Source organism: Ursus americanus, chromosome 36 (genome assembly GCF_024610735.1).
Source record: "Ursus americanus isolate L20-20 chromosome 36, mUrsAme1.1.p, whole genome shotgun sequence".
Lineage (NCBI taxonomy): Eukaryota > Metazoa > Chordata > Mammalia > Carnivora > Ursidae > Ursus > Ursus americanus.
This window is the reverse complement of record NC_142162.1, coordinates 18,512,796-18,531,018: the sequence shown is the minus strand read 5'-3', so window position 1 is coordinate 18,531,018 and position 18,223 is coordinate 18,512,796. Positions and strand designations below refer to the sequence as shown.

Below are 18,223 nucleotides of genomic sequence, written 5' to 3'. Positions count from 1 at the left end.
TTTCTTGGCCAGTTGCAGCCATTTTCTTCACATATATCTAGAGTCTTAGAATCACTCCAGTGCTGAAACCCTCCAGCCTAAAGAATGCTTCTGCCAGTGAGTAGTATCAGCTAAGGTGCTGGCAGAAACCAGCATTGAACTTGGAGAATTCCAATGAAGAATTGAATGAGGGGACCGTTCGTTACAAAGGTATGAGCGTGGAATCAGCAGAGGAACTTCAGATGCACCAGGCACACTCCAAGGTCAAGGCTGTGTACTTGCTGTCTCCCTGTCAACGACAGCACCACCTCCCCACCCTCCAAAGCCCCTGCCATCCACATGGCTTCCTCATCTCATTCAGGTCTTGGCTATCTTGCTACCTTCTCAAGTGATCATTGTAGCTGCTGCTTCTCGTCATTCCCTCCCTCCTCCCCCACCTAACCTTTTATAGCACCTAATATCATCTGTCATTTCTATATTTTAATGATCGATTAATTGCCTCTACTCACTAGAATCTGGGCAGAGATTTTTGTGTTTTGTTCATTGCTATAATCCCAGTGCCTAGAACACTGTCTGGTCCAAGGAAGAGTCTCAATAAGTATTTGTTGAATTGATGAATACTAATTGTACTTATTAAAGCTCATAAAGAGAATTGTCCCCAAAGTGACAACAGATCCATCTTTTTGCTTCAACTGGCCGATCACATTCCCGCCCTCTTAGGGGAAGCCCGCTGGAACGCAAAGAGCTTGTGTATGGCCACAAGAGGGCGCTGTTGATCAGTTTTTCATTTTTTAGGGGTCATCCTGAGACCCCTTTTTCACCTTCTCCTTCCCAGACCCCAAAAGAAAAGGTGGGGCAGGGTCACGTCTCAAGCCAAAGCAAACATACAGTGTATCTCTGCCATTCTGGCATTGCTGTGCAAGTAAAATGTGGTTAAAACCTGTGTCAAGAATGGTCTCGAAAGGACAAAATGTCATCAGAAAGCGAGAGCCTGACGAATGTATAGGAGGAAGGAGAAGTCAAAGGTGCAAAGAGTATTCAGAAGAAGGCAAGTGAAGCTGTCTCAGGTCCGGAGGGATCAGAGGAGACATTATGGGAGAGATGGCATTTGAATTAGGATTTGAATGATAGGAATGATAGGTAGGTGCAAAATCGTGTTTTGCTGATTTCACACACTACATTTTATATGTCACTTGAATTTTAGGGTAATTTTCTTCTCAGTTGACAATGAGTAACCATCTGTGCACATGAAAAAAAAAAAGATTAGCTTTTAGGGACATCCACTCCTCTAATACATAGTGAGATATAAAAACCTTTAGGAAGGACAATAGGTTGTTAAAATATTGACTGAAAGCAAGCCTTATACCCACCCCATGATCCTCAGCTGACTAGTCTGTGTGCCCACTCCAGAGGACGTGGGGAATGTTACAAGTGAGGACAAGATTTTTCTCTCTACTGTTCCTTCAGTGTGGAGCAGAGAATGCAAGTCCTCTAAGTGCAGCTTTTCTCAAAACAGGTGGAAACTGTGAATGTCTAATGAGGCCCCAGGATTCCAGACCAAATTCACAGACCAACACAGCGAACACCGGTCAAACATATTCTTTATTTAATAGAGAGCCACTGCAAAGGGAAAGCAAGGGAATAGAATGAAATGAAGATGTCAGATGTCCAAGTCAAGGCTCCCACTTCCTTCATGACCCATCCCCGATTTGGGGCTACAGCCACGTTCCCCTTCTCCTCTGGGTGCCATGTGGAGCCCCCCACATGACTTCAGACTAATGTGGTAGAACTTCTTCCACCTCTAGAGTGAAGAAGGGAAATAAGACCTCCCTCAGCCTCTTCAAGGCGTCCCTGCTCATTACCATGGGGAGGGCATCCACAAGAAGGTCTGGGTTTATGTACTGCAGGTGGAAAAGCGCATAGCCCAGCAGCCTAATGAAGATCACGACCATGAAGACTAGACACCTGAAATGTCTGAAAAGAGACATTCTCGGTTAGCCCGGGGGAAAGGGACAGCCCAGGATGCAGCTGTAGGAGGTGAAGCTCACATTCATAAATAACTGAATTGCTTTCTTCAGGCAAAACTGATGGGGAATGGAGACACAAAGGATGAGGGTAGGGGATAGGTGATTGCAGAAAAAGATCAGTGTCGTGGTTAGGCATTGCGTATGGCTCTCCTGACATGTAAGCCCTCTGACGGAACAGATGTCCATATAGAAAGAAGTTGGAGGTGCAAAAGGAGATTTTCCAGCTGCTACATTTGGGGCGGGCCTTTTGGGGGTAGCCAGAAAATGTTCAGGACTGTCACACCAGTGAGTCTCATGACCAGTGGTCCTCTTCTGGTCTACTACCGCAAGCAGTTCTAGAATAAGATTGAGACATCTCTGAGGTGAACATCCAGGCAAAATCTTTAGGATAGGTTCTTTCTAAACATCAAGCATCAAAAGAGACCAAGTTAAACAATAAAAGGGGTGTGTGTGTTTGTGTGTGTGTGTGTGTGTGTGTGTGTGTGTGTGTGTGTGTGTTTTCTTGTGTGCTCCCAAGAAAATTTCACACTGAAATCTGGTCTAAGGCCTTCAGTCTTTAGTTATATTGAAATGTCATAAATTGAAGCTTTTCATTAAAGTGCCACATGGAGCACTTCAGAGTTTGTCCCCTTGTTTCAAAAATTGAGAAAGAAAAGGCATAGAGAGTTTAGGTGATTTTTGTTTTCTAAAATGTTACAGCCTACAGTAAAAGAACTGAGAAAATTAATGAGCCTGAACTATCTTCCCAGCAAAGATATAGCAGAGATGATCACATTCAGGATCTGAAAAATAGAAAGGGGTCATACCAAGAACCATAAGACTGGAAATGCAAAGTAAAATGCAACCTGCAGCCGTCATATTGAAGAGACAGCTACTTTTTCCAGCCACCGAGTTCTGCGTAACTCTGGTGTTGAGGAAAGGAAGGGAAGAAGAGTTGGGAGAAATCTGGGGCTGCCTGGTATTTTCTGGTTCGTGGGCATTTTTATCCTATTCCTTATGCCCCTACCAAGTCACTCACTCCTGCAGAGTGAGTGTGGCCTACATTGGGTAAAAACCAAGATTCTACCACTTACCTGTACCAAAAGATTCTCTTCTGTTTCTTAATGATGATCTTCTCCTATGGGAAGTGAGAAAAGCCACAGCTGTGCCTGTCCATGTGGTCACAGAGAGGCAGTGTCGCAGGGTAGCCAAGGGCCACCCAGGAGTCAGGAGCCAGGTTGTCTGGATTTGAATCCTGACTCTGCCACTTCCTAGCTGCCATAGTGTGGAACGAGGTACTGAACTTCATGATGTCCTAACTCTAGGTTTATTAAAAAGGGGAGGGGATGTGGGGAGCAAGGAGAGAGAAGCCAGGGGAGGGAGGGAATAGGGGAAAACTCCGGTGTGGGACAAGGAAGACTTACCATGTTGCTTTGGATGGTCTCTACCAGAATTGATCCAGGTTTCACTATTTGGGAAGAGTTGTTCTGGGCTTTGAATCTGGGTGAAAAAGATCAGATCCAAGAATGATATAACATAATCTGAGGGGCTGATGAAAAGTGCTTTTCTAAGTCATACAACATTGATGATTTATTTCCCAGATTCTTAATAGCATTCATAGTGTTCAACATTCGAAACTCATAACTGCTCAACATGCAGAGATACCAGGAAAATGTGGCCCATTCTCAAGGGAAAAGATAATCAATGAAGAATAACCCTGACATAACCCTAATGTTGGGTTGAAACTGCAGAAAGTCTCACACATATATGGTCACCTGACTTATAAAACAAGGCACCACTGAAAATGCATGTTCTCGTAAATAAATTGTGCTGGGTCAATAGGCTTTCCCCATACAAAATCATGATCTTGATCTCTACCTCACACCATAGAAGAAAACAAATTCCAGACGAATGCAAATCTAAGTGTGAATGGTAAGATAATTTAAAAAAAATTGTAGGGGAAAGCATAAGAGAATAGTTTTATGACCTAAAGAAAGGACTAAGCAAAAAAAACCCCAAAAATCAAAAACCCCAGAGAAAAACAAAAACTGGTCTGAGAAGCCCTGCGCCCTTTCAAGACGTCCTGGGGACCGTCACTGCAATCTAACAGGGATATCATTTTTCCAAACTTACACTTCTTTTTCAAGAAGCAGCACCTCTTTTTCCTTTTCCATCTGCCTCAAAATTTCCTGGTATTTCTTCCCATGGAAACAGAAAAAATTGTTATGATGAAGAATTTCCCCATATCTCCTCACGATGTCATTGATGATCTTCCTAAAGCTAAGTCCCAATACTCCAAATAGTGCATGCATGAGTGTGCAAATAGTGCATGCATGAGTGTGCAAATAGTGCATGCGTGAGTGTGCATACACGAGCAGGGAGGTGCTCTGATATAAATTGGGAGATACTGGGAAGATGGATATATATGAAAAGAAAAAAAGAGTTCTTGCTTTGTAGTCTGCTTGTATTCAAATCCCAGCTGTGATGCTTACTGTTGTGTTCTCAGGGCACATTACCTATCTCCCCTAAACCCCAGTGTCCTCTTATTATAACAATATCATCCCCGTAGTTTTACTGGACAAATTAGTGTAGAAAAATACTGTATGTTGAGAGCTTAAAAATTATGTGCCAATGCCTGGCACAAAGTAAATCCTTAACATACATCTGTTTTGTTGTTGTTGCTGTTGTATAAAAGGCATTTTCCCAGGCGGCAGATTTTAGCCTAATGAGAAACCAAGGAACCCGTGTCTTTGGAGAAATTCTGCCTCTACTCTGACTCGCCCTGCAGGCAGTGTACCTTTATGTAGTGGGCCTGGTCCTCACAGAGCTGAAGCAAAGATTGGTAGTCGCTTTCTATCTAGAAAGAAGAGAAAATTAACAAATTTCATCAGAACCGAGCCTGGGCTGCTCCTGGGGACCCTAACTGGTGCATTGGACATTTGGCTGGTTACTTAACAACTTCTAATTTTAAGGGAAAACAAGCATATCACAAATCAGTGATCTCATCATTCATGGGCACGGTATAATTTTGAGCCAAACAAAAATTGTTTGCCCAGGTTTTCATATCCCAGGTTTGGGATTCAGCAATGGTGTTTTGAATATTAGAGGTAAAAGGGTGTTTAAGAAATGGTAAAACCAGTACTTCTGATATAAGCTTTCTTGCCCTTCACCTGCACGTGAATCAGAAATTCCTCTGCCAGGTATTCTTGCTCCTCCCCATCCCATGCCTCCGGCTGTCCTATTTCTAAGACTTGGGGTGCTCTCCCATTTATATCCTGGACAGACCCTCAGTGAGGAGACACTGCCTCTACCTTGAGCAGTTCCTTCTCTTGCTTTGCACAGGATTCTGTTGACTTTTGTAGTCTCACCTGGAAGACATCAGAAGGTTAATAACACTCTTTTGTGGAAGACAAATGGGTAATGATCACCCTCTCTCCAGACCAGCAAATAACACCGTAAAAATGGCCATGATGTATTGAGAGATTGAGGACACATTTTCACAATCTGGGATGGGCACTATCGTTAGCCCTATCTGATAGAGGTGGAGACAAAGGCAAGAAGTTAAGTGCTCAGCTTCTTTAAAAATCACATGATGGCAGAGCTGACATTTAAGCCTTGGTCATCTGACTGCCTGGTCTCTGAGCCTTACCACCCTCCTTCCTCTAGCCCAACTGACCAAAGCTCACAGGCCTCTTTCTCCCTCTTATCTTCCAGAGGGTGCACTCACATAAATCTGCTGAAAGTTTCCCAATGGGGTTTCTGTCCTCTATGGGGCATCCAGTTCATTCATTCATTCAACAAATATTGAGCACCTACTATTGCCAGGCAACGTTCTAGAAAGAGGAGTGAGCAACATAGACAAAGACTCTCGCCCTCGTTGGGTTTACCTTCTAATAGAAGAAAAAGATAAACTACATTTTAAAAATAAAACTTTTTTGGACTGTAAGCCATGGGTTGGACAATGAGATAAGATTATTGACACATCTCTGTATAATTATGGAAGTTCATATTCTCATCCTACCTGAATATCTGTATTGTTTGTCATTCAGAGCCTAAGCTTCCTGGCAGGTCCTGATGTGCCTTCAGCACGTGTGTTCTAGTGACTGATGGGTGATGAGGTCTTGAGCAATCCCCTCTACTTTGATGACATTGAAGTTACTCTGCAGTTACCTGAATAGTCATGTTATGACTGCCCCACAGGTCATGAGGTAAAGGAGAGGGAATAAAAGACATTGGCTTTCCTCTGAGAAGCACACAGACATACCTAGCCCGGGAGAGTCCTTGAAAGCAGTTCCTCCCAAACCTAGACACATCTCCCAGAAGATCTCTAGGTTTGCTCTTCTACTCACCTTCAGTTCTGCCAACATCTGCTTTAGGGTTTCTTTATTAAAGCCATCGTTCTTATGTCTCCTTGAAATCTGAAATCCCCAAAACCATGAACTGAGTGAGGCACACAGACACTAAAAGCTAGGATAGTGGCAAACTTTGGGGTCTCGGGGCTATGGAATGGTGGTGGTTAATGAATTTAGATCCCAGGTAGAAGCTTGATAGAAGAGTGTCTCCTTCGTGTTGTGGGAGCTGCCTGACTCCAGGCTGGCGGGATAGACCTTTTTGTTCCCATAGGCCATGAAAACAACTGCCCAGGGAGCAAGGAGGAAGACAGGGAAGAGAGGAGGAGGCAGAACAATTGGGGGAGGGAGGGAAAAATCTTTTCTCCTATAGTCAGTCTCTTAGCTCTCTCAGCAGATCTGTAATCTCAGGGAACAAATGGGGGTGTTCATCAGAGTTTGTCCTAAGAGATGCAGTGGGTGGCGGAGGGGACAGAGCACACCTACGTAGCCGGTCACTACTTCTGGGGTCTTTTTTTTTTTTTTAACATTTTTTGTTTTTAAAGATTTTATTTATTTATTTATTTATTACTTATTAATTATTTATTTAATTCATTTAAAGATTTTATTTTATTTGAGAAAGAGAGAGAGAGAGAGCGCGTGCCCAAGTAGGGGGAGTGGCAGACAGAAGGAGAGGGAGAAGCAGGTTCCCCACTGCGCTGGGAGCCTGAGTCAGGACTCGATCCCCTGGATCATAACCTGAGCCGAAGGCAGATGCCTAACTGACTGAGCCACCCAGGCGCCCCATTCTTGGGTCTTTCTGACTAGAGAGTTCAAGAGTTCAGATGGTTCTGTCAAGATTTCCTAAGAAATGAGCCTCTATCAAGCATGGCCCACCTTACCTTCTTCTGAAGCTCCACCACATTCCTGCTTAGAATCTTGTTACTTTTTTCCTGTGGAAAGGAAGAAGTGAAGTGGATAGATCAGCTGTTTCTGTACTTTCCCTCTCCGTGGGTCTCTACGATATGGTCTGGGGGTAAGTGTATCAAGAGGAAAAGGACACTCTGGCCCCACACAGAGGAAATGGGAAGAGAGCCCAGGCCTGGGGCCCCCATGCCAAGTGCTTCGTTCTCAGAGCACTCTCGTCTGATTTCTGCAGACACAGCAAGGGCCGTGGAGGATGATCCCCTGGGAAAGAGAGCAGCAGCAAACTGCAAGCCAAATGCACCACAGGGTCCTTTTCTAGACACCCTCTCACCAGCTTTGCTGTCTCTGATTCCAGGGTCCTCAAGGTTTCCTCCTTCTCAGACGCGATATGGTTCAACTCCTCCCTCTCCTTGGCTCGTCCTAGTGACAGCGCAATCTCTCCTTCCAGACTGAAAAATATGGACACTCAGATATAGATTAGTCATAAGGAAGCCTCCCGCACCCCAGCTTAAGAAGCCAAGGTCTCGGGGGGCCAGACTGACTGCCAGACGCAGTGGCAATACAATGTCAGTCTCATGTGGAAATTTTAATGCAAAAATCTATACATAAGGCCTCTGGAGGCATCAGAGTTCATGCTTCAGAATTTAACACACCAAGATTTATCAACAAAAAGGAAACCTTCCTCCCACCTTCTCTTTAGTCCGAGGGCCATTCAGTTAAGAAGAAGCCCTTCCCTCACCAACTGCAGAGCCTGACCTTTGAATAGCTTCTTCCTTCTCTTGAATTTTTCTGAGAAGAACTTGATTTGCCTCATCCAGTCTCTGCAGGTCCTTTTCAAGGTCTGAGTTCAGGTAGTCAAGGTTTTGTTTTGTGACTTCTAATTTCGGTATTTCCATCATCTCCTGCCTACAGGAAAATCATCTGTCTTACTGAGCTCAGGACAGGAAAACAGAGGAGCCCTGAGAAGATTTCCCCTGGTAATCTCATCATCCCCCATCTTCTGCTGCTACTATGTCTAAGCAGCCCTATGTTGTCATTTTCTATTATAAATTGATTTCTGTAGTGTTTTGCATAGAATAAATTCCTGGAGTCAGATCACATTTTAAAACATTTTTTAAAGATTTTATTTATTTATTTGAGATAGAGCGCGATCAAGAGAGCAGGAGCAAGGGAGCAGTGGGAGAGGGAGAAGCAGACTCCCTGCTGAGCAGGGAGCCCAATGCGGGGCTCGATCCCAGGACCCTGGGATCATCACCTGAGGTGAAGGCAGACTCTTAACCACTCACTGGGCCACCCAGGTGCCCTTCAAATCACATTTTAATTTTAAATATTATAAATGGAACCCATTAAAACACAAACCTTGTATAAAGCAGAAGAAAAAATTTTTTTCATATGAACAATTACGTTCCAACTTACTTATTTTTAAAAATTTTTTATGGAGTATGCGGAATCCAAACTCCACCTATAAAGCGTTTCAAGATCTGCCAGGGTGAGGGGATTTCTTCAGTTCCCTTCTGTTACAGCCCCCTGAGGAGTTTATGCTGCATATTTTCTACCCCAGTCAAGTAGGCCCACAGGCTGGGTGGGAGGCGGGGGGTGGGAGAGGATCTTTTTTCCAAATAAGACTGACCTGCTTTTTGAGGCATTAGCTATTTCTGAAAACCCCACCATTATTAGTATGAGGAAGTCCAAAGATCTGAAACTGAAGTCTTTTCTCCCCGGGAAGGCCCCCGGGGCCTGAGGAGATATGTCCTGCATCATGGAGGTTCTCCTCCCTACTGCATGGGGCAGATCCTTCCCATAGTAGCCCCTCTGCTGAACTTCATCATCCTCATTACTTACACATCACCCAGTGGGTCCTGTCCAGCCGCTTCCATTGTGGGTTTCCTAAAATGTTAACACACACATTTATTATGGAAACATAGCCCCTAATATCCAACATGGTAACATTGCCCCACACTGGCCCAGGAAGGAGCAGGCAAAAGTTTGACCAGGCAAGACAGAGCCGAGCAGACACCCATGCCTCCTAGACCCTCCTGCTTTCCAGGATCAGCTGCAATGTTTTACTGAATTCCAGTAATCCAGATTGTGTTTTAACTTGAAATGGCCTGAGTGAATCCCACTGGAGTACAGAAATCTCATTTTCACACTTTTTCACATTTGGCTACCTTTCCCTTTCCTGGCCTGCACTTGTCTGGTCACAGGTAAAGCACTAAGGGCACTCGAGCTTAGGTCTACTGGCAGATGCACTGAGAGTTTAGTTCTAACCCAGATCTCCAGGGAAACTTAGGAAAAAATAATAGAGCGGAGCCAGAGGGTGCCGTAGTAGAGCTGGCTCCCTGATTTCTAGGTCTATTGCCATCTGAGTTCTAACAAGCTCTAGATGTCACAGGCTGAGTCGATTCTGAAATAGCAACCAAAACAGCACGGTGGACAGCAGGACACAGCGACCAGCAGGAAGAAACAAATGTTGGGCTCCCAGGGATGGTGTCTCCTAACCACTGCCCCAAAACTAAAGTTCAGGACGGAAACCAGTCCAAGAAAAGCAGAGTTCCAACCCCCTCCTCTCATGTGCCACCTTCTCTTCTTTTCTCTTTCCTCTGAAGCTTTTTGGCTTTAATTCTCTTTTTCATTCCTTCTCGCACCTCCCTCCCGTTTCATCACTCCCCTGCATTTGTCCTACTCTCTTTACACACGAGGCATCCCAGCGTTTGATGATGCCCTCTGAACTCACCGTCTCTTCCCAACTGAGGTTTCCAACCGATTGTGAGCTTTCAGAAAAGGTATCTCCTTGCTGATTGAGTTCTCCACATATCACCAGATCCGTCCTCTCCAGCAGGGTGGGGCAGCATGTCATAGTGGGTGGGGGTGGGGGCGGCAACAACTCCCCGTCACCCCGGTAGGCAGCGTGGGAGCAGAGTTCAGAACTTCAGGGCAGGGGCGCCTGGGTGGCTCAGTCGTTGGGCGTCTGCCTTTGGCTCAGGGCGTGATCCCGGCGTTAAGGGATCGAGCCCCACATCAGGCTCCTCCACTGGGAGCCTGCTTCTTCCTCTCCCACTCCCCCTGCATGTGTTCGCCTCTCGCTGGCTGTCTGTCTCTGTCAAATAAATAAATAAAATCTTTAAAAAGAAAAAAAAAAAAAGAACTTGAGGGCAGTTTGAATCTCTTCCTACACAGCAGTGAGATCTGTGGAACACATTTCTGGAGACAGGGCAAATCCCTTCTGAGATGGCGTTCAGCTCTACAGAACACGTTTCTTCCCGTTGCCAAGCCCCTAGGCCTAGTGACAGTTGAGATCACTCTCATTTCTCTTCCTTCTTCGACTCCTTGTGATATGTGTGCAGGCTGCTGCACCCAAATCCAAACTCTGCATTTCTCTTGAAGGCATCTGAGAGCTCTGGGGTATGGGGTAGCAAGGGCGGAGAGCAGGCCCGGAGGAATCAGAGACGTCTTATCTAGGGGCCAAGCAAGCCCTCCTTCTCGCCAAGTTGGACTCTTGGGGCTACAGAACAAACTCCTTTATGTTCCCTGAGCTGGCACGGCCAAGACATCGGGAAGGAAAGGTCTGCTGTTTCAAAGATGGAGGGTATGGAGGTGGAAAGAGGAGCGTTAGGTCCCAAAACCTGATTCCACTGCCTCCTCCTTCAGAATTCCTCCTCATTTTCTGGGGTCTTAAGTTACTGGAGCACTGGATGGGACTTGACACACAGTGTCACCCTGCTGGGCAGTTCGGGATCCTCTGACTGAGGTGAGGCAGTATGCAGAACTGGAGAGAGATCAGTGAAGGTGTGTACTTGGCTTTCAGATCCACCCACTGCTGTCCCTTGCATTCATTTCACTCCTCCATGACGTCAGTGTAACCTTTTCCGGCAGAATTGTGCTAATCTCAAATCCCTGGAAAGGCCTTACAGAACATATCCCTGTCTCTCCAAGAAGTTATCTCTCCCACACAATAATATCTGTCGTAATCGTATCCATCCTTCTCAGCTCAATTCAAATGCTGCTGCTTCTATACCTTCCCAGATAGCAGGCCTCCAATCCCAGCAGAATGAATCCCTCCAACCTCTGTTCTCCTCTTTTGGTGTTTTATGTTGTTTTTAGGAAATGTGCACACACTGGTCTTTATTCCACAATTAGGCTAAAAACCCCTTGAGAGAGTGTGCTTTAATCAAAGCCATTTTGATTTCCCTCCCCAGTTGGGCTCCAGGAGAGCCATTTACTTGGAATTCAATGGGAATGTTGCCCCCTGAAGTTGTTCAGGAAGGGGGTGGCTTCGAAAATGGAGAGTGGAAATAAGCTGGCTAGGGGCAGAGAGCACCTGAGTGTCATTCCATCCTGGCATTTCAGAGTTGTGTTACCTTGAGCAAGTTACTTGATCCCTCTGAGCTCTAGTCTTCTGACCTCTGAGATGGGCATAATGTGGTGGAGATGAAATGAAATAATATATGTGAAGCTCTTAACACAGTGTGTGGCACTTAGTTCTCTTAATTAAGTGGAAGCGCTTCATTCTCATCCATTCTCCAGCACAACATATGCTCCACTTTTCTGTCTTATATTACCTTTTCACATGGCGTTAAGCTGAATGTTTCTTGAAGAAATGAATGAATAAATTACTCCTTCCACTCCCTTTATCTAGAACAGGTGTTATCTTCCCTTTGCTTCTTACACCTGAGAGGCTCTCACCTGTATTCCCCGATTCGTACACTGTCATTAGCGGCACCGCGCACCATAACAGAATTCTCAACAGAGGGTCCCGACCCCCCTGAGGCTGGATTTCGGTCATCAGGGAGGCAATTTGAAAGCTGCTGCCAAATGCCCCAGAGCAGTAGTTGCCTCTGCTTGAGAATCACCGATGAAGAACATATTTTCTACACCAAACTGCCTGTTTTCCATAAAGACACTGCACAAATTCACCCTCTCCATGAACTCTTCCAATATGAACACTTCTTAGCTTATTGCCCCAAGCAGACAATGTGTACTTTGGAAATGACCATGTTTTCCTTTTTGCTTTGACACTAAGAAGCAAAAACACCACATTTGAAGCCCCAAGTTTTCATGACTGTACTAGACACTGCGGCCTGTGTATCTTTCCCTTAGCCCTATTCTCCTATTCATTTTTCATGTCATTCTGATTTTTTATTTATTTTCCACTATTTTGTATTACGTAGATAGGTAGTTCCAGTAGATGTAAACATGGACATAGTTAGAGTTATAAATAACAGCAAACAGATGAAGATCGGGGAAGGGTAGTGTGTTTGGGTGTCATGAGTAAGAACATTGGCTATGGAATCAGACACACTGACTTTGAATACCGGCTCCACCACTCCGCAGACGTGAGGTTGTGGACAAGTTATTTAAGCCCTTGGACTTCAGGTTTCTAATTAGAAAAGCGTATTTGGATTGTTCTATGGCGTATAAGATACTTTGAAAGTGTGGGTCCCATAGATATAAACTTTTTTTCCTCCCCGACCCCGAAACACAAACTTTTAAGACTAGGGACCATGTGTTCTTTTTCCTTGGTTTATCTCCATACAGTATATAATCTGTGGATGTGAAGCACTCACCGTGAAAACATACCAAAATACTTTCTTTTCTGATATAGTTCCATTCATGTCATCCTAGCAGACAGGAAGAATGATATCATGTGTATATCAAGATGCCAAAGACTTTTTGACACCTCTGTTTTTAAAAATCAGTCTAAAAACAATAGCTAGTTGGATTTCCTAGGGCCCTCCCAACACCTAGCACTTATACTTGAAGTGACTCGCTGGGGAGCTCTAAGCTTCGGTAGTTTAGGAAAACAAAGATTTGATGGCTCCTATTTACTGTTTTGAGTTCTGGTTTTTATTCTCAACAACTTAGTTTTATTGAGAACAGCTCCTGTTTTGTTCTAGTACCTGAGGCTATAGGGGATGCCTGTGCAAATTTGCATGGCTGCAGAATTCAGTTTTAACCTTTTAGAAATCCCGCAAGTCAGAAGGGTTTGTGTCATTACGCTATTTTAGTTCTCTACAAATATCACATCATGGCAAGACAGATTGTTGCAGTGTCAGAAATTAACTCTGTTTTCTGATTAAGGGGAATTACTTTTCAGCCAGTGGATTTTATACCTGGAAGAAGATTAAAAAAATTTGATTTAATATGTGTTTCGAAGACCTTATATTCCTTGCTTTCCATACAAATATTTTAAAAATTTAATCTTTTGAGATTTAGAAGAGATGCACTTATATTGCGTTTTGTATAACTTTTCATAACATGAAGACTAAGTTGTCAATCAAAACCAATAGAATAAAATAAAAATTTCCCATAAGAGGGAGTTGTTTAGAAGGTAACAGTGAAAATGTACAGTTGGTCATCGAAGTTTATAATACCAGGATGGAAATATAATGAATGGCATCATCACCAAAAAAGAAAAAATATCCCTTCCAACCCATCATGATAAAAAACTTTTCTCAAGATATCCTAAATATCTGGGAGGAATCTACCTGCTAAGAATTCCTGGATTATTTTTAGGAACTTGGGTCATTTAAGATAAAAATAATGACAACATTAGATTCTTGAAAACTCTAAAATCTGGTTTCTACCCTGTAATACAGCCTATAATAGAGTGTGTTGAAAATCCTGCCTTTCCTGTTAGGTGGATTCATTGAAAACATGAAAAATTCAGTTAGACAGTTTTTGGTATGGCTTAATATTTTATGTGCAGCAATGAGACTTTTTTTCCCCCTAAAACTATTTTATTTTACTTTTTTAAAAATAATTTTTATTTTGTTATATTAGTCACCATACAGTACATCCCCAGTTTTTGATGCAATATTGACCAAAAGAAGGCAGAATGTATGCATGCTAAGTCGAGATACACAAAGTTCAAGGTAGATTAAACTGAACAGTATAGTTTGGAGTACATCTGTAGGGAATCAGCCTGTTAAGAGAAGCAAGGAAATAATTTTCACAAAGTTCCCAACAGTGGTTAATATTCTGGAAGAGAGGGGATGAGATCAGGATAGGGTATAGGAGGCTTTTGGAGTAGATTTTGCGTTCTGGCCTGGGGACGTGAGTGTTGACTGATCACTCCTCCTTAAACACTACGCGTGTATTTTTACACCATGCTTCTGCTCTACTTCCCATTCGAGCATACAGAGAACGGCAGCTGGGTTGGGTTCTTGAGGTCTGAGGTCCCTATACCTCCAGAGGACCTACAGGACATAAGAGTCCCCAGTTAACAGCTGAAAGAAAGAGGAACAGCCCTTCCACAAAAGGCAATCCCCAAATAGACATTTTCTCTTAGACCGAATCTAGTGCAGGCCTGTTGAAACAATCACTCTGGATTTGCCACAGTGGGAAAGTAATGGCAAGCACGGCTTTCAGCAGAAGTAGCAAGGAGCCCATTTCCAGTGAGGACGACTTGGTTCGGAGGCTTAGAATTTGCAAACTGCCAGTGAGGGGACTCATATTGGCCATAGACATGTTAGGTTTGACCCACAGGTGTTTATAATTTTTTAGTTAGTTGCCAGTAACTTTAAAACAGATTTTGTGTGAAAATCTTGAACTTCAGTTCTTCTTGAAAGATCAAATATGATAGCATTGGATCCACATTTAGAATATTCACTCCCAGTTCAGCACTGTCCCCATTAGTCCCTATGGACTTAGGTTCAGGCTGCTCATTAAATTCATCCAGCTCTGAAGGCGTGTGCAACAACTGACTTGTGAATTCTGTGAGTGGTATGAAAATACGGTCCTTTTGATTCTAGTTTTCCAGATCTAAGACTGGGGATAGCAGAGGCCAAGGTAATGCCGGTGGAGGCGGGCACTAAGTCACGTGGTCCCAGAAGCAGCCGTGAAGGCCCTTGCGGGCAGCTGCAGGGATCTAGCAGAGAGCGGCTGGGGTCAATAGGCGTGGCTGCCCCACAGGCCTCACAGCAGCCGGGACCAGGAGAATGTCAGTAGGGTAAGGACCAATGGTGAACACTTCTGCTTTTTTCTGGATGACAGAAGCTCAAGATCCTGGTATAACATAAGGAGGGCGGATGGCAAGGGGGGAAAGCCACAGAAGTGAACTGATACCGAGCAGCTCATTGCTCTTGAAGACGTGAGCTCAGAAACAGATTTAACTTGATAAAGAAAAGGAAATATGATCTTTTACGGGGCGCCTGGGTGACTCAGTCGTTAAGCGTCTGCCTTGGGGTCAGGTCACGATCCTAGGGTCCTGGGATTGAGCCCTCATGGGGCTCCCTGCTCAGCGGGAAGCCTGCTTCTCCCTCTTCCACTCTCCATGCTCGTGTTCCCTCTTTCGCTGTGTCTCTCTCTGTCAAATAAATAATTAAAATCTTAAAAAAAAAAAAAAAAAGGAAAGGAAATATGATCTTTGCGTTTTGATTACAGTGAAAACATTCATTCCTGCCTTTTATATGGTGTCTTACAACCACCAATTTTGGTGGGAGTGAAAAAAATTAACATATAAAGACGTCCAGCCTCTTTCTCTCCTCCCATTCAAAACCGTGACTCTGAGTTTGCTAATTCTTTTCCTTGCTCTTCCTCACCTTCCATTTCTTTTCCCATTAACAGCCCCTGTTCTGGCACGGGCCAGAGCAGAATCAGAAATGGACGGGCAAACAGCTCAAAGGACCGGGCGGTGCGGGGGCGGGGTTGTTGGAGAAACCAAACTTAGCTTCTTAACAAACAGATGGGACTGGGAGAGGGGAGAAGAAAAGGGGTGGGGTGGGGGGAGCAGAGGGAAGGAGGCCAGGCCGGGAGGCAGCAGAACAGGAGAGCAGGTGAGTCAGTTCAGTTCAGCCGGGAAGGGAGCCAGAGGTGAGAAAGAACATTGTAGAGGACAGAAAGGCAGAAAGGTAGCAAGCGGCAGGGGTTGCTTGTCAAGAAATAAGTAGGATGCCCATCATATTCAAAATTTTAACATTTACGACAAGATGAGATTGGAATTGCTATCGGGTAGATGAAGGGGTACTGTTTGAAATCTTCTCTGGGGCCTGGGTGGCTCACGTGGTTAAGTGTCTGCCTTTGGCTCAGGTCATGATCCCAGGTCCTGGAATGGAGCCCCATGTCTAGCTTCTAGCTCAGCGGGGAGTCTGCTTCTCCCTCTGCCTCTGCCTCTCCCCTTGACTGTGCTCTCTCTGTCTCTCTCTCTCTCAGATGGATAAATAAAATCTTAAAAAAAAAAAAATCTTCTCTGAACTTGATGCTGGTACTGAGAGGAAGAGGACAAGGAGAATGTAGGACTCAGGGTCACCCCATAGTGGGGACTCTAGAGTGAAAGGGGGACTTCAGTCAGGAAGGAGAGGCTTGTCCAGCTTTAGACCTGGGCAGATGAAGGAATGGATTGCAATGGAACCGACAAGACTTGGGCAAAGGCCTGAATCCAAAAGGGGTCAGCAAGGATGCTCATTTCTATACTGCGGCAGGGGTAGGAGGCTCTCCTGGTTGGGAAGACAGTCAGATGAAGGCAGGGAAACCATGCACTTGGTTGCTGCTGGGATCACTAAAAGGTCCTCACTATTTTAGGGAGGATGTTTGGTTAAACATTTTCCACTTATTTTCCTAAACTGACCATGCCTCACTGCTGATGGGTGGGGGATTTATTTATTTGGGATAAAAACAAGTGTTGATTTTTATGATTGCCGTAATGTCGATCAAGCCAATCTAAGTATTGGAATTCAAATATATTCAAATTAAACTCATTTAAATCAACACATATTTGCATAATGCCTATTGTTTCTATAGTATTTGAATTTTGCCAATGTGCCAACAGTGTTCTCTATAGCATTTTTCCTAGATCCAGTATCCCATCCAGGATCACACACCGCATTTAATTGTCATAGGCCTCTTTTAAATGAAACAGTTCTGCCTTTTTTTTGTCTTTCATGACATCAACATTCTTAAAAGTATAAGCCAGTTGTTGCATATAATATTCCTCATAGTACATAATATATACTCTCTATATAATCTTCTTAAGGCTGAGAAAGATACAGAGAGAGAATCTTAGTGCTCAAGGGACCTGTGAAATTATTCCCGAAATGCTTAATTATAAAGATAAGTAAACTTGGGGCACCTGGGTGGCTCAGTAATTAAGCGTCTGCCTTCGGCTCAGGGCGTGATCCCGGCGTTCCGGGATCGAGTCCCACATCAGGCTTCTCTGCTATGAGCCTGCTTCTTCCTCTCCCACTCCCCTTGCTTGTGTTCCCTCTCTTACTGGCTGTCTCTCCCTCTGTCAAATAAATAAAAATATTTAAAAAAAATATATAAGTAAACTAGTCTATAAGCTAATTTAAAATTAATTTTAAAAGAGTACTTCAGAAATTACACTTTTATTAGGCAGTTGGTACATACAGAATGGTTTGGTGGGGGCTGAAGTATATTCAAAAGGTTCCATGAAAAAATCAGGAGCCTGAAGGCTGGTAAACTTGGATACAGGGAACACAGGATGTCAAGGTGCCTCTCAGTGGCAAATTACATTTTCCAAAAATGACCATAATAATAACTCTTTCTAGGATGGGGCTACCCCTTTATCAAGTGAGGAGTCCAAGTCTCTGCTTCCTTGAATTTGGCTGAACTTGTGACTCCTTCCATAAGTAGAATGCAGTGAAAGTAACACTGAGTGGCTTCCCAGGCTAGGTTAGAAAAGGCCACAGTTTCTGCCTCATTCCCTAAAATTCAACCACCATGCTTTGAGGAAGTCCAAGCAGCCCATGGAAAGGAATCAAAACATCTGGCCCCTATGCCTGGCTGAGCTTATGGGCAACAGCCACTACCAACTTTCCAGCTATGTGAGCAAGAAATTTTGAAGTCAGTCCTCTGGCCCCCAGTGGAACAGCCCCAATTAACACTATAGAAAACAGAATAACTTTCCCACTGGGCCCTGCCCAAGTTGTGGATTTGTTGAAAAAAATGTATGTATTGTAACTGTTTGAAGCATCTAAGTTTGGGATGTAGTTTGTGGTTACATAGCTATTGATAATCAAAATACTG

The 18,223-nt window shown here is 44.1% G+C and overlaps 2 protein-coding genes across 2 annotated transcripts in view; one reads left to right on the top strand and one right to left on the bottom strand.

Annotated features, from left to right (window-relative positions):
* RYR3 (ryanodine receptor 3) overlaps positions 1 to 18,223 on the top strand; it is a 581,277-nt gene that overhangs the window by 27,497 nt on the left and 535,557 nt on the right. The window lies entirely within an intron of this gene.
* Positions 1,755 to 8,139, bottom strand: LOC148107045 (transmembrane and coiled-coil domain-containing protein 5B-like). The gene is made up of 10 exons (XM_087859171.1): positions 7,997 to 8,139; positions 7,572 to 7,689; positions 7,216 to 7,266; positions 6,335 to 6,403; positions 5,297 to 5,353; positions 4,783 to 4,842; positions 4,119 to 4,183; positions 3,410 to 3,485; positions 3,080 to 3,123; positions 1,755 to 1,953 (listed from the first exon to the last, which is right to left on the bottom strand). The coding sequence occupies exons 1-10, from the start codon at positions 8,137 to 8,139 to the stop codon at positions 1,755 to 1,757; spliced, it is 882 nt and encodes a 293-aa protein (XP_087715297.1).